This window comes from Pseudophryne corroboree, chromosome 3 (assembly GCF_028390025.1).
Source record: "Pseudophryne corroboree isolate aPseCor3 chromosome 3, aPseCor3.hap2, whole genome shotgun sequence".
Taxonomy (NCBI): domain Eukaryota; kingdom Metazoa; phylum Chordata; class Amphibia; order Anura; family Myobatrachidae; genus Pseudophryne; species Pseudophryne corroboree.
Window position 1 is genome coordinate 580,958,541 of NC_086446.1, and position 13,873 is coordinate 580,972,413.

Below are 13,873 nucleotides of genomic sequence, written 5' to 3' on the forward strand. Positions count from 1 at the left end.
CCTCTGCCATACAGTTCGCTAAGTATAGAAAGTGTTTCCAATTTCAGAGGTGGGCAAGGGGTAGACAACTACATTGTAACACGTACTTCTACTGTTGCATTCTGTATACAAGTGGGAGATTTATGGTCCTGCAGGGTGCACTGAGAAAGGGCAGGGTGCTTTTTCACATTTCAGAAATGGCCAGGGTGCAGCACCCTGCTGAAATAGCCTAGAAGGAACACTATCATAGTGTATGGGCACCTTAAGATGCAGCATTTTCTGCTATCCTTATTTGCCTTTTGCAAACTGTCACATAGTTGAATTCCCCCCTAGTATATAGTAGCTGCAAATCCGCACTACATCTGCTTACCTGCGAATATGCGATTTGTTCTGTGCATGCTTTTTGGGAGCAGCTTATACTGATTTACTTACACTAGGCCCTGAGTGTGTAAAATCTGTTCCCGTTTATATTCTCAATTGTAATGACTTTACCTGGATAGCAAGAAGGAGTTTAGTGCTCCACTTCTTTGCTGACTGATATCTCGTGGGTTTCATGTTGGAGAAATGAAGATTAAGATGCAGAAATCTGGTCAACAGTCATTATGTCAACCACTATTGGTTGATATGTAGTAGCTCGACATGTGTTTTTCACATTTTTTTTTTCATACTTTACGATCCACGTGTACTACAATTGGGAATAGTAACCTGTGCCGAGGGCAGCGGTAGCGGAGCAAAGCACCTTGCCCAAAGCATGGTGAGCGGACACGGTGCACTAATTGGGGTTCCCCGTCGCTTTACGAAGAAAACAACACAAAAAAAGTTATAAAATACCTCATGTCGGCCTTTCTGCTGCGGGGTACACTGGGCTCCACAAGTCTGGACAATGGGGTGTAGAGTAGGATCTTGATCCGAGGCACCAACAGGCTCAAAGCTTTGACTGTTCCCAGAATGCACAGCGCCGCCTCCTATATCACCCCGCCTCCCAGAACAGGAGCTCAGTTTGTCAGTTGGTGCTGCAGTAAGCAGGCACTTAACAGAGGGGCTGCTCCAAGCAGCCCTGAGAAAAGCTTTTTCAAGGGCAGCAGCGGTGGTAAATGTCTTGTGACATTCTCTGCTGCAGCTCCAGCTCTCCCCAGCGGCGCTGTACACTCCTGAGCCCTGGTTGCCGGGTACCTACAGCGGAGGCTCCGGTTTTCTTCATGTTAGACACACACGGCTGGGGCTCTCCAGGATCGCGTGGCTGCGCTTTGGGAGGTGGTAAGTGGGTCCCGCTCGCGGTACCCAGTCTTTATCGCGATCCAGCGTGGTCAGTGGGAGGCGGGCCGCGCGCGCTGGCGGTGGACACTGTGGATACAGGCGATCCCACTAGATCACCAGGGCCTTGGCGCAGGTCAGGTTTTCTCATAAAAAAACTATTTTAATATCGCCCGCAGTACCCGGTGGTTTTGCCAGCAAGGGGGATAAGGCTTAGACCTGAAGCCCCTCCCCCAGCCCCAGGGCGCCATTTTCTGCAAGTGTTCCCACCCTGGAGCTGCATCTGTCTTTTCCTCACTCCCTGTCAGTGTCTGCGGCGCCATTACTCCTCAGCTCACTGTTCCTGGGACTGCATGGGCAAATCCTCCTATGTAAAGCCGCCTGGTTGTCAGCGCTGTGCCTTTACATGACACTTAAGTATTCTACCTGCCTTTTTAGTCAGTGTTAGTAAGAAAGAGTGCATTTAGTCAGGGGTTTATAGTACAATTACCCTGTGATATACATCCAGTTTATTACTGTGTAGTGTTATATCTATTGACTATATAGCTGTGTAAGCTAGTCCAGTGCAGTATTATTGTCTGTAATAACCTCTGCATTGTACAAACTGTGACCATTTGTGTGTGCATTGATAGCCACGAGATGGACACTACTCAGCTTTCACTCAACTTGCTATCCCTATATTCTATAACCTGAGAGGGCTTGGTGCGTCAGGTGTTATTTAATAGAGGATTTTCACAAAGATATACTGTGTTACGTATTTTTCTCTGTGATTTAGTCACCATATCTCTCCTTTATCTCTGCTGGTGCTGACTACACTGCGCAGGGGTTTGGGTTTAGGGATATAGTGCTGCTAATAATTGTACTGTGTTACCTCATACTGCAAGTTATATCATGTCTGCTTCTGAGGGTAACGGTTCTGGGGCAGAACACACTGCTGGTGTTGCTGAAGCCACAGGCACATATGGGGAGAATATAGCAGCTGTGGGCTCTGGTTCTGGGGGCTCCTTGCCCCCCAGTGGGACTGTGGCAACGGAGGCACATACTGACCCTCCGTGGGCCGCTTTTTCCACGCTTCTGCATAACGCTAGTTCATAAACTAACACCCCCTATGGGACCCCCAATGCCGGTACAACTGTATGTGGTCCCTGCAGCTAACCCGCCGTGGGCGGACAATTTATCTGCTCAATTAAAGAAGTTGAACCAGTCCCTGACTACTAAAAAGTCTGACCATCACTCGCCTAAGTCCAAGAGGTCCTCTAAGCGAGCGCTCGTCTCCCCACAATCTACTGCTGTCACTGACACCTCGTCTGATGAAGACAGCACATACACTGACCCCACAGGTTCTGACTCAGATACGGCTGATGGGGAGGGTAGTTCACATGTGGATGTTCCTGATCTTTTGGAGGCTATTAAGTTAATTCTGCAGATTACGGATGATCCCGAGCCATCCGTTCCTCCTAAGAAACCAGATAGGTTCAAGCGTCAGAAGGTGATTAAACAAGCTTTACCTCACTCTGACCACCTTATGGATATACATCAGGAACCCTGGCAAAGCCTGGGTACGAAGTTTGTGCCTCAAAAGAAGATGCTGGCTCGCTATCCCCTCGCGCCAGAGCTGTCTAAAAATTGGGAAACGCCTCCTCCAGTAGACTCACATGTGGCTAGGATGGTGGTTTCCTCAGCTCTACCTGACACTACCGTCACGTCTCTAAAAGAGCCTACGGATAAACATGTCGAGGGTTGTCTAAACGCGATTTACACCCTCACGGGTGCTGCACAAAGGCCCACTATTGCAGCTACATGGGCGGCAGAGGCTATTGAAGCATGGGCCTTGGAGTTAGAAGCTGAAATCTCCTCTGACCATGCTAGACAATGCTTGTCATATATTGTCACAGCTTCTCGCTATATTAAAGAGGCGGCTTCTGATGCCGGTATCCTAGCAGCCAAGGCCTCTACTACGTCAGTCCTGGCTCGCAGGATATTGTGGCTGAGATCCTGGTCTGTGGATCTGGACTCTAGAAAAACCCTGGAGGTACTCCCTTTCAAGGGGGATATACTGTTTGGGGAGGACTTAAATAAGATAGTGGCTGACTTGGCTACTGCCAAAACTGCCTGTCTGCCTAAAGCCCAGTACTCACGGGCCGATCAAGGAGAGATGCGTGCTGAGCGAACCGCTCAGCACACATCTCTCCTGCCGCTCAGCACAGCGCGATCTGTGCTGAGCGTGCGGGGGGAGACGGGGGGGCCGCTCACTTCACCCAGCGGGTGAAGTGAGCGACCCGCTAGATTGGCCTGCATGCAGGCCAATCTAGCAGCGGCGATAGCGATGTGCGGGGCCGCGCATCGCTATCGCCGAGGGGGCTACACACGGAGCGATCCTGCCGATATTCTAAGCAATCTAGTCAGATTGCTTAGAATATCGCTCCGTGAGTACCCCCCTTAATACAGCTCCTTCTGTGTCGAAAGCCAAAGGCACGTCCTTTCGCCCCTTTCATCCTTCAGGTAAAGCAAAAGGTCAGGCGTACCATAAGCAGGCCCGCACTTCCAAACCTGGTAAGCCGAAGCCCAATAGAGCCTGGGCTGCCCGTCAGCCAGCAGCCAAGACCGATAAGCCTGCTGCATGACGGGGCGGGCCTCCCCCTGGGGGATCCCAGGGTGGGGGGCCGGCTTCTAGGGTATACCCAGGAATGGTTGAAGACCACTTCATATGCCTGGTACGGGAAGTCGTCACTCGAGGTTACGCCATAGCCTTTAAAAACCGACCCCCTCATCGATTTTGCCAGACAGACGTCCCGTCGGACCAGACAAAGGCAAACACTCTGCATTCGGTGGTACAGACGCTCCTGGATACAGGAGTCGTAATACAGGTGCCTCTTGCTCAGAGGGGCCGGGGGTACTATTCTCCGCTGTTTCAAGTCCCGAAACCGAATGGGTCCTCCCGGCCCATTCTCAACCTCAAGGCACTGAACAAGTTTGTGAAGGTTTCCAAGTTCCGTATGGAAACCCTTCGCTCTATAGTTCTGGCCTTGGAACCTGGGGTCTACATGGTCTCCCTGGACATACAGGATGCTTACCTGCATATTCCTATAGCAGTGTCACATCAACAATACCTGAGGTTCGCTATTGGCAACCTCCATTACCAGTTTCGGGCGTTACCTTTTGGTTTAACAACGGCTCCGCGAGTCTTCACCAAAGTTATGGTGATGATGACGGTGGTACTCCGCCGTCAAGGGGTCAGGATACTGCCGTATCTGGACGACTTGTTAATCCTGGCAAATTCCCCAGATCTTCTCCTACGTCATCTGGATATGATGGTCCGGTTTCTACAAGCCCACAGGTGGCTCATCAATTGGAAAAATCCTCCCTGGTCCCTGCTCAGACCATGGTGCATCTGGGAGCGCTGTTGGACACTCAAAACCAGAGGTTGTTCTTGTCTCAGGAGAAAGTCCTGAAACTTCAGGACAGGATTCGTTGCTACCTTTCTCGTCCGCAAGTGTCGATACATTCGGCAATGCAGGTGCTGGGCCTCATGGTATCAGCATTCGACATGGTGGAGTATGCTCAATTCCATTCTCGCCCCCTCCAGAAGCTGATTCTAGCCAAGTGGGACGGCCTGCCTCACCGGATCAGGTCTCAAATGATCTCTTTGACTCCGGAGGTCCGTCTGTCGCTGCTCTGGTGGCTCCAGGACCGACAATTGTGCAGATGCCGTCCCTTCTGGATATCCAACTGGGTCCTGTTGACGACAGATGCCAGTCTAAGAGGTTGGGGCGCGGTGTTGGAGCAGTACTCCTTGCAGGGTCGCTGGACGAAGGAGGAATCTCTCCTCTCGATCAACATTCTGGAATTGCGGGCGGTCTTGAATGCGTTGAACCTAGCCCAGCATTTGATTCAGAACCGTCCTGTTCAAGTACAGTCGGACAACGCCACCACAGTGGCTTACATAAATCATCAAGGCGGCACTCGAAGCCGTTTGGCAATGAAGGAAGCCTCACGGATTCTACGTTGGGCAGAACGCCATCTACCGGCAATATCGGCAATATTCATTCCGGGAGTCCTGAATTGGGAAGCGGACTTTCTCAGTCGTCAGGACATGCATGCCGGCGAGTGGGGCCTCCATCCAGAAGTGTTTCAACTCCTCGTGGAAAGGTGGGGTCTTCCAGATGTGGATCTGATGGCGTCTCGACACAATCACAAGGTCCGGTCTTCGGAGCAAGGACAAGTGATCCTCAAGCAGCATTCGTGGATGCGCTGGCAGTACCGTGGAGTTTTCGGCTACCGTACGTGTTCCCTCCGGTGTCACTCCTGCCCAGGGTAATTCGGAAGTTCAAGCAAGAAAAAGGAAATCTGCTTCTCATAGCTCCGGCGTGGCCCAGACGGCACTGGTTCTCAGACCTGCAAGGTCTATCGTCTGAGCGTCCACTTCTACTTCCACAACGCCCAGACCTCCTCGTTCAGGGCCCCTGTGTCTACCAGGACCTAGCCCGGCTGTCTTTGACGGCGTGGCTCTTGAAGCTTCCGTCTTAAGAGCTAAGGGTTTTTCTGAAGAGGCCATTAAAACTATGTTGCAGCCCGGAAACCGGCCTCTGCTCGGATTTACCATCGGGTCTGGCATTCCTACTTTGTTTGGTGCGCATCTAACCATTGTGACGCTTCCAAGTTTAGTACAGCCAAACTTTTGGCTTTTCTATAGCAGGGCCTAGATTTAGGCCTGCTTCTGGCCTCCCTCAAGGTTCATATTTCTGCCTTGTCGGTGTGGTTTCAGAGAAAAATTGCGACTTTACCTGATGTTCATACTTTCACTCAGGGTGTGTTGCATATCCAACCTCCCTATGTCCCGCCTGTGACTCCTTGGGACTTGTTGGTGGTTTTGGAGGCATTGCAGGATCCTCCATTTGAACCTCTTGGTTCAGCTGACCTTAAGTGGCTTTCCCTTAAGGTGGTGTTCTTGCTGGCTATTGCCTCTGCTAGAAGAGTGCCTTGTCTTGTAGTTCCCCATATCTGATTTTTCACCGTGACCGGGCGGTTCTTAGGACTCGTCCCGGATATTTACCTAAGGTGGTTTCTTCGTTCCACCTTAATCAGGAGATTGTGGTTCCAGCTTTTGTCTCTCCTGATTTGTCGCCCAAAGAGCGATCTTTGGATGTGGTACGGGCTCTCCGTATCTATGTGAAGAGAACTGCTTCTATTCGAAAGTCTGATTCTCTCTTTGTTTTGTTTGGATTTCACAAACGTGGCTGGCCTGCTCACAAGCAGACCCTGGCCAGGTGGATTAGAATGGTGATTGCGCATGCTTATGTGAAGGCTGGTCTGTCAGCTCCTGTTCACATTACGGCCCATTCTACTCGGTCTGTTGGACCTTCTTGGGCGGCCCAACGTGGTGCGACCCTTGATCAATTGTGCAAGGTGGCTACGTGGTCCTCCGGGAACACGTTCATAAGTTTCTATGCCTTCGATAATGCCGCATCCCAGGATGCTTCCTTTGGACGCCGGGTTCTTGTGCCCGCTACAGTGCATCCCCTCCCATAAGGAATTGCTTTAGGACATCCCCATTGTCCAGACTTGTGGAGACCAGTGTCTCCCGCAGCAGAAAATGAGTTTTATGGTAAGAACTTACCCTTGTTAAAACTCTTTCTGCGAGGTACACTGGGCACCACAGGGCGCCTACCATGACGCACTTAGCTTCTTTGGGTTGATATGGCATTAGCCGCTGACACTTCTCTTGTCGTGAGAGTGTAGTGTATGTGGCTACTAACCGTTGTCGTCTGTTTTCCTGCTACTGCATTGGGCTGGTTAAATAAACTGAGCTCCTGTGCTGGGAGGCGGGGTGATATAGGAGGCGGCGCTGTGCATTCTGGGAACATTCAAAGCTTTGAGCCTGTTGGTGCCTCGGATCAAGATCCTACTCTACACCCCATTGTCCAGACTTGTGGAGCCCAGTGTACCTCGCAGAAAGAGTTTTAACAAGGGTAAGTTCTTACCATAAAACTCGTTTTTTCCATGTTGACCTAATGACTGTCAGGCTAAGTGTGGTCGACCTAATGACTCTTACCCCTGATAAGTACAGCAGTGTTCTCATACACCTATGCTTTTTGTTCCATATGGCGCGAGGTGCCACATGTAAATTTCCAGAATTTTGCTTCTTAATTCATTAATAATGTACTATATAGCTAAACTGTAGTTTACGAAGTATTTAGTTTTAGTGTTTTTGTCACAAAGGAATTGGTATAATGTAGCCGATTAAGCACAACGGTGCAGAGCGCAAGTCACTTGTACTGTATACTGTAGGACCTCTAGCTTTTGCCTCTTACCCAGATTACATACTTTTCCTGACATTTGTGTCTTATATCCCTTCTATACCTAATTAAGCAGGTTGCACCCATGAGCCTGACACGGGTGCTTCCCGGGCGCAACCCGCCTCAGACCTCTCTCTGCCGCTGTTTCCAACCCGGCATATTGCCAGGTTGGTGACGCGGCGGGGTCAGTGCTTAGAGATCACATGATCTCCAAGCACCGTCCGTCCATACAGTGTGAAGAGGAAACGGGTCGCATCGACCCGGCTTCCCGTTTACACAGTACAGGTTGCTGGGTTGAACCCGTGTTCAACCCTATAAGCTACCCGAGTTTGGAATACCGGCTCACTCGACCAGGATTATTCCAATGGTATCCGGACTCCAGGTCGACAACAAAAAGGTCGACACACCTTAGGTCGACGCCAATTGGTCGACACACCTTAGGTCGACACTGACAAAATGTCGACATGGACAAAAGGTCGACAGGAACACGGTCGACATGGAAAAGGGTCGACATGATTTTTTAATGTGTTTTTTTTTTTTCTTTTTTCAAACCTTTTCATACTTAACGATCCACGTGGACTACGATTGGAACGGTAATCTGTGCCGAGCGAAGCGAAGGCACCATGCCCGAAGCATGGCGAGCGAAGCGGTGCACTAATTGGGGTTCCCGGTCACTCTACGAAGAAAACGACACCAAAAAACCATAAAAAACTCATGTCGACCTTTTTCCATGTCGACCTTGTTCCTGTCGACCTTTTGTCCATGTCGACCTAAGGTGTGTCGACCATTTGGCGTCGACCCAAGGTGTGTCGACCTTTTTGTTGTCGACCCTGAGTCCCAGACCCATTCCAATTGGGCCCTTTTACACCGCACAGCAACACAGGTTATGCACGCTCATGTGCAATAACCCGTGTTACAAGCTGGCGGTGTAAAAGGGGTATTATTTTGCTAATCTTTTACTAAGCAGTCAGGGTTGGCATTTTTGTAGAAAAAGTTGCATATTTTAAGGTTGCATGGCGCCAAAGTCTGCACTGCGCCTAACAGGGCTATTTAGTGTGATTTAATGATAGGTACATGTGGATACATTGGTAGTACCACCCCCACCCTATTAAGTAAGTAAAGTGTTCAAAAGTGGACATTCTTTATAATATTGGCTTATTCAGTAGTACATGAACAACCCATGTGAGTATTCTGCCCGTTAAGCATATTTTTTCCTTTGATATGGCTTCTGTTGCTGTGGCCTTGTTAAGAAGATTTGCTGGGATATTCAGTTACCCGCACATACTGTCGGGTGTAATGTATCGCCGCCGGGGGCTATCTAATTAGCCCCGATAAGCTGGTGCGTGCCGCGGCTTATCATGGATTTTGTATCAACTGCCTAAACTGGCGAAGCAAAATCCCTGATAACCGCCCCGTTTTCATTGAAAAACGGGGCTATTTCACCCAAAAACACACAGGTTTCACTGAACCTGTGTGTTTTCGGGTGAAAAGGCACTTTTTAACGGACGAACAAATTGAATAGCCTGACCGCAAAACCCGAAGAAACATCGGGGGTTTATGTTTCTTCTGAGCTAATTAAATATCCCAGTTGGGGGTAAATGTAATAGATGCGACTTGAAGGCATCAGTGAGTACCAGGCAAATCTGGCTGATTTTTTAAAGTAGCAATCATTTAAAGGGCAAAACCTCTCCAGCATCTCGCAGATGCCTGCAAGTCGTAGGCTGTTATGTTCCCCCGAGATGTGCACAATAGATCCAAATGTATTATCCCACCTGAGGAGATTCGTGTCCTACAGAGATGAGCAAAGAATGTTTTATTCTCCATGAAGAGCATCTATCAGACTGCCAAAACAAGTATATTTGTATGAATACAATATAAAAGAATAGAGCACAACATAAGCATTATACATGTAACAAAAAATACCTTCATATTTAAAAAAAAAATAAAAATAAATCCAAACACTAATACCCCTTACAGACTCGGCGATCCGCCGCCGAGCTTCCCGACGGGCGACCTGGCGGCAGGGGGGAAGTGACGGGGGGGAGTGAAGTTTCTTCACTACCCCCGTCACCCGGCTCCATAGTACTGCACGCTAATATGGACGAAATTGTCCATATTGGCCTGCATGCATAAGCGACGGGGCACCAACGATGAACGAGTGCGGGGCCGCGCATCGTTCATCGTTGGTGCCTACACACTGAACGATATGAACGAGTTCTCGTTCATTAATGAACGAGGACGTTCATATCGTTCTGTGTTATCTGCCAGTGTGTAGGGCCCTTAAGACTAGTTCAAAATTGTATTCAGTTTGTCAATAAATGTGTACCATCAGTGGTCACACATAGTCCTGCTGCCCTGAGTGCCAAGTTATAGGATTACTGTAATGTCCAATGTAGCTCCTTAGATGAGATCTGGTGGTCTGGATCAAGCGGCTGAGCACTATTGGGGGGTGCATTTACTAGCAAACAATCAGATTCTATAGATAATTTTCTAGAATGCAATAGAGAAACAATCAAGCATCCATGTGATGTTGAGCTGCGCACATATCGGCCAAATAGGGTTTTGAGCGCTCCTGGTGTTCAAGGCAAAGATGGCAATGTGTAAGGATGCAATGGGCCATTCCAGAAGATGCATAGCTGCTATCATGCTGAATTATTTCACCAGCTGAGAATGGTTATTTTGTGACTGGATTTACTAACATAGTAATTTTGTAGTCAAGGCAGTACTCCAATCTCAGTTGTAGTGGACGCAGTCTCTTGCCAATAAACAAACTATGGATGAACTATCCATGCAAAAACACACACTGTGAGAGAGTAGAGGGCCAGTGTATTGCATATGCGCATGCGTAGGTCTCTGGGAGCATGGTGTCCACACTATATTCCTGGAGACCTCTCTTCTGCATATCTGCAAATCTCCAGGAAAATGTCTTGTGAACCATTTTTCTGGTGACTTCTGTCTGACGCGGAACTCCGGAGAGGTAAGTATACTTATATGGGTGCAGGGTGTGCACACAAGGTTCATTTTTAACCTACCAGTATATTTTTGGATTGTGAGTACCTGCAGGATACCCACTCAAGCGCCAAACCCAAACTTGTTTCCGTGACATCACACCTCGACAAGTTGGTGATGAATTTCTGCTGCTGATGTGCCCTCAGTGTGTTACCATGTTGCCGCCAGCCCCGCCATTTTACATGTGATGTTGGGACTGTATGACTGACATGAGTCGCAATCTAATGGCCTTGAGGGGAAGCAGTGGTCTACCTGCTTAAGCCTGTAGGGAAATTAGAATGAAACAGAGAACATTACACACATGGGAATATATATGATTTGCCTGCGGTCACAAGACTGACCGCGGCATCCTGACACTGAAGATGCCAACATCGGATACCCCCCTTCTGTCCCCTACTCTAACACTTGGGGGGGGGGGCGCTATGGCTAACCCCTTCCCCCACCCAGTACCTAACCCTAACCCTCTCCCCCCCCCCGGGCCCTATCGCTATGCCTGATCCCCGATACTTTGTTGGCTGTCGGTGATCCTGCGCCGGTCTTCTGAGTGTTGTTGGGATTCCGGCGTCGGTCACATGACCACTTGCATCCCAACAGGCGGGATGCTGAATGCATCCCCACACGTGAGAGGTCTTATTACCATATGTATTGAACCACCCTCGTACATGAAACATATGTTTGCTGTTGATGTGTTTCTTGTCTTTATGGTTTTTATGCTTTAAGGCAGTGTTTTCCAAACTTTTTTGAATCACGGCACCCTAGAATATCAGAATTTTTTTCACGGCACCCCTAGGCCAAAATTTCTTATTGAGAAATTTAGAAAGAAATATTACATTAAGTAGATTGCGTTTATATGTCATCCTTAGGGTCAGTTGTGTGGTGAGGGACAAGATTTGCTTCTGTTTGGCCACATATTTTATGACTGGCAGCCACCAGCACTGGTTTTGCCTATTATATTGACCATGAATAATTTGAATTGGTCCTGGACCACCAACCCAGGGCACCCCTGCAAGTGTCCCGAGGCACCCCAGGGAGCCATGGCACACAGTTTGGGAACCTCTGCTTTAAGGTGTATTTTAGTGAAATACTGTATGTGCTGTATTTGTTGTTGTTGTTTAATTTCTCTAAAAGGAAAACTGATATAATTGTAGCAGAGATCACATGTATTCTACTTTCCCAAATCATGTGCTATTGCTGTCTAGAAATGTAAGGTCACGTGTCTAATCAGTGCTGTGCAGAGAGGGTCCAGACTGTTCCTGAGCATTATCACTAACCACATATATAGGATTAGTTTTACACAGCCTTTTTCTGACTGATGTTGGCATGCAGGATACTTGTTTTGGTGGAATAATAATCCACAGGTTTCAGATATGGGGAACTAGAAGGTAAGATAAACAGTATAACAGCCTGTAGATATCTACTGGAGTACAGTCTAGTCCAGGCATGTCAAACTCACGATCATCCAGCTGTTATGAAACTACAAGTCCCAGCATGCTTTACCAGCTGATCAGTGGAAGGTATGCTGGCAAAGCATGCTGGGACTTGTAGTTTCACAACAGCTGGAGGGCCACGAGTTTGACATGCCTGGTCTAGTCCATCTTCTTGCCGGTTACTATACATTTTGAACATCAGGCTCTTCAGCTGCTGTGGAACTAGCATATCATTCTGGGATTTGTAGTTCGACAACCGCTAGAGAACCACAACTTGTTTCCGCCAAACAAAAATAAATAAATAATTGCTTGTTTTGTTTTTTGTTTTGTACCAAATCGCTTAAGTTGTAAAATAAGACCAGTCAGAAATAGCAGTAGGAGAGTGCCCGCACGCCATGCGAGGGGAGACTGTGCACTAATTGGGGTTCCCGGACACTTTACGAAGGAAACGATACAACCCCCCCCCCCCCCCCCGATAAAAAATTCACGTCGACCTTGTTCATGTCGGCCTAATTGCCACGCCAACTTATTTCCCGTGTCGACCTACTCACTGTCGACCAATAGGTGTCGACCTATACACTGTCGACCCTGAGTCTCCAGATCCGCTGGGCATACCTGGTTAGATAAAATGCCTGCCAGATCTACAGGTATTTTATCTGACCCTGCTGATATCCGGGACATACACTGTGAGATAGATCACAGAGCATGTTACATGATTTCGGCGCTCCGCCCTCAGGGAGGAGACATTTCATTGTTCCTTCCCATGTGAATCCATCAATCGGCTACGATAGGGCATACACTGGCTGATGTGGATAACATGACACTTGAAAATATTGGAGGGACAGGCTGGATAATCCGGCATACAGACCGATCAATATTGTCAGGTCAGTCGGCTGCATCCATGCTGCAATTTCTGGCTGATCTGCTGATATCGGGCGGATCAGCCAGATAATTGTAGCGAGTATGACTAGCATGAGGAATCGATAAGCACTGCATGATAATGTAGGATGTAAAACTGAATTTTTATGAATTTAGTTATTTATATAGCACTAGCATATTCCGTTGTGCTTTATAATTGAGAGTTAATCAAATGTGTCATTTTTATATAGATATCAAGGATAATACATATCAGAAATTTGCGCTCCTTTCAAGATGGCCAATAACAAAATCAACTGCAGGTAAGTGGTAATATTTGATATACAATAATAATTGGATTGAAGCTTGCATGACTTATTTTCTTGTAATGTGGATGGATGCGATGTGCTGTTCCAGAACAGCACACAACAGGCACCGCATTGAATTAATTGCCTATTGCTAGTCCATAGCATTGTTACAGTGCATCCGGTAAGTATTCACAGCACTTCACTTTTTCCACATTTTGTTATGTTACAGCCTTATTCCAAAATGGAATAAATATTTCTCTGACGTCCTAGTGGATGCTGGGAACTCCGTAAGGACCATGGGGAATAGACGGGCTCCGCAGGAGACTGGGCACTCTAAAAGAAAGATTAGGTACTATCTGGTGTGCACTGGCTCCTCCCTCTATGCCCCTCCTCCAGACCTCAGTTAGATTTCTGTGCCCGGCCGAGCTGGATGCACACTAGGGGCTCTCCTGAGCTCCTAGAAAGAAAGTATATGTTAGGTTTTTTATTTTACAGTGAGACCTGCTGGCAACAGGCTCACTGCAACGAGGGACTAAGGGGAGAAGAAGCGAACCTACCTGCTTGCAGCTAGCTTGGGCTTCTTAGGCTACTGGACACCATTAGCTCCAGAGGGATCGACCGCAGGACCCGTCCTTGGTGTTCGTTCCCGGAGCCGCGCCGCCGTCCCCCTTACAGAGCCAGAAGCATGAAGATGGTCCGGAAAATCGGCGGCAGAAGACTTCAGTCTTCACCAAGGTAGCGCACT

At 48.3% G+C, this 13,873-nt stretch overlaps 1 protein-coding gene across 4 annotated transcripts in view; it reads left to right on the forward strand.

The window, feature by feature from the left end:
- Positions 1–13,873, forward strand: part of FBXL15 (F-box and leucine rich repeat protein 15) — a 112,723-nt gene that overhangs the window by 5,733 nt on the left and 93,117 nt on the right. For all 4 annotated transcript variants that reach the window (XM_063961408.1, XM_063961405.1, XM_063961407.1 and 1 more), the window contains one exon: positions 13,075–13,143. In XM_063961408.1, the coding sequence (XP_063817478.1) occupies positions 13,118–13,143 (26 nt within the window). In that variant the 5' untranslated portion in view covers positions 13,075–13,117. The remainder of the gene's footprint in view (positions 1–13,074; positions 13,144–13,873) is intronic.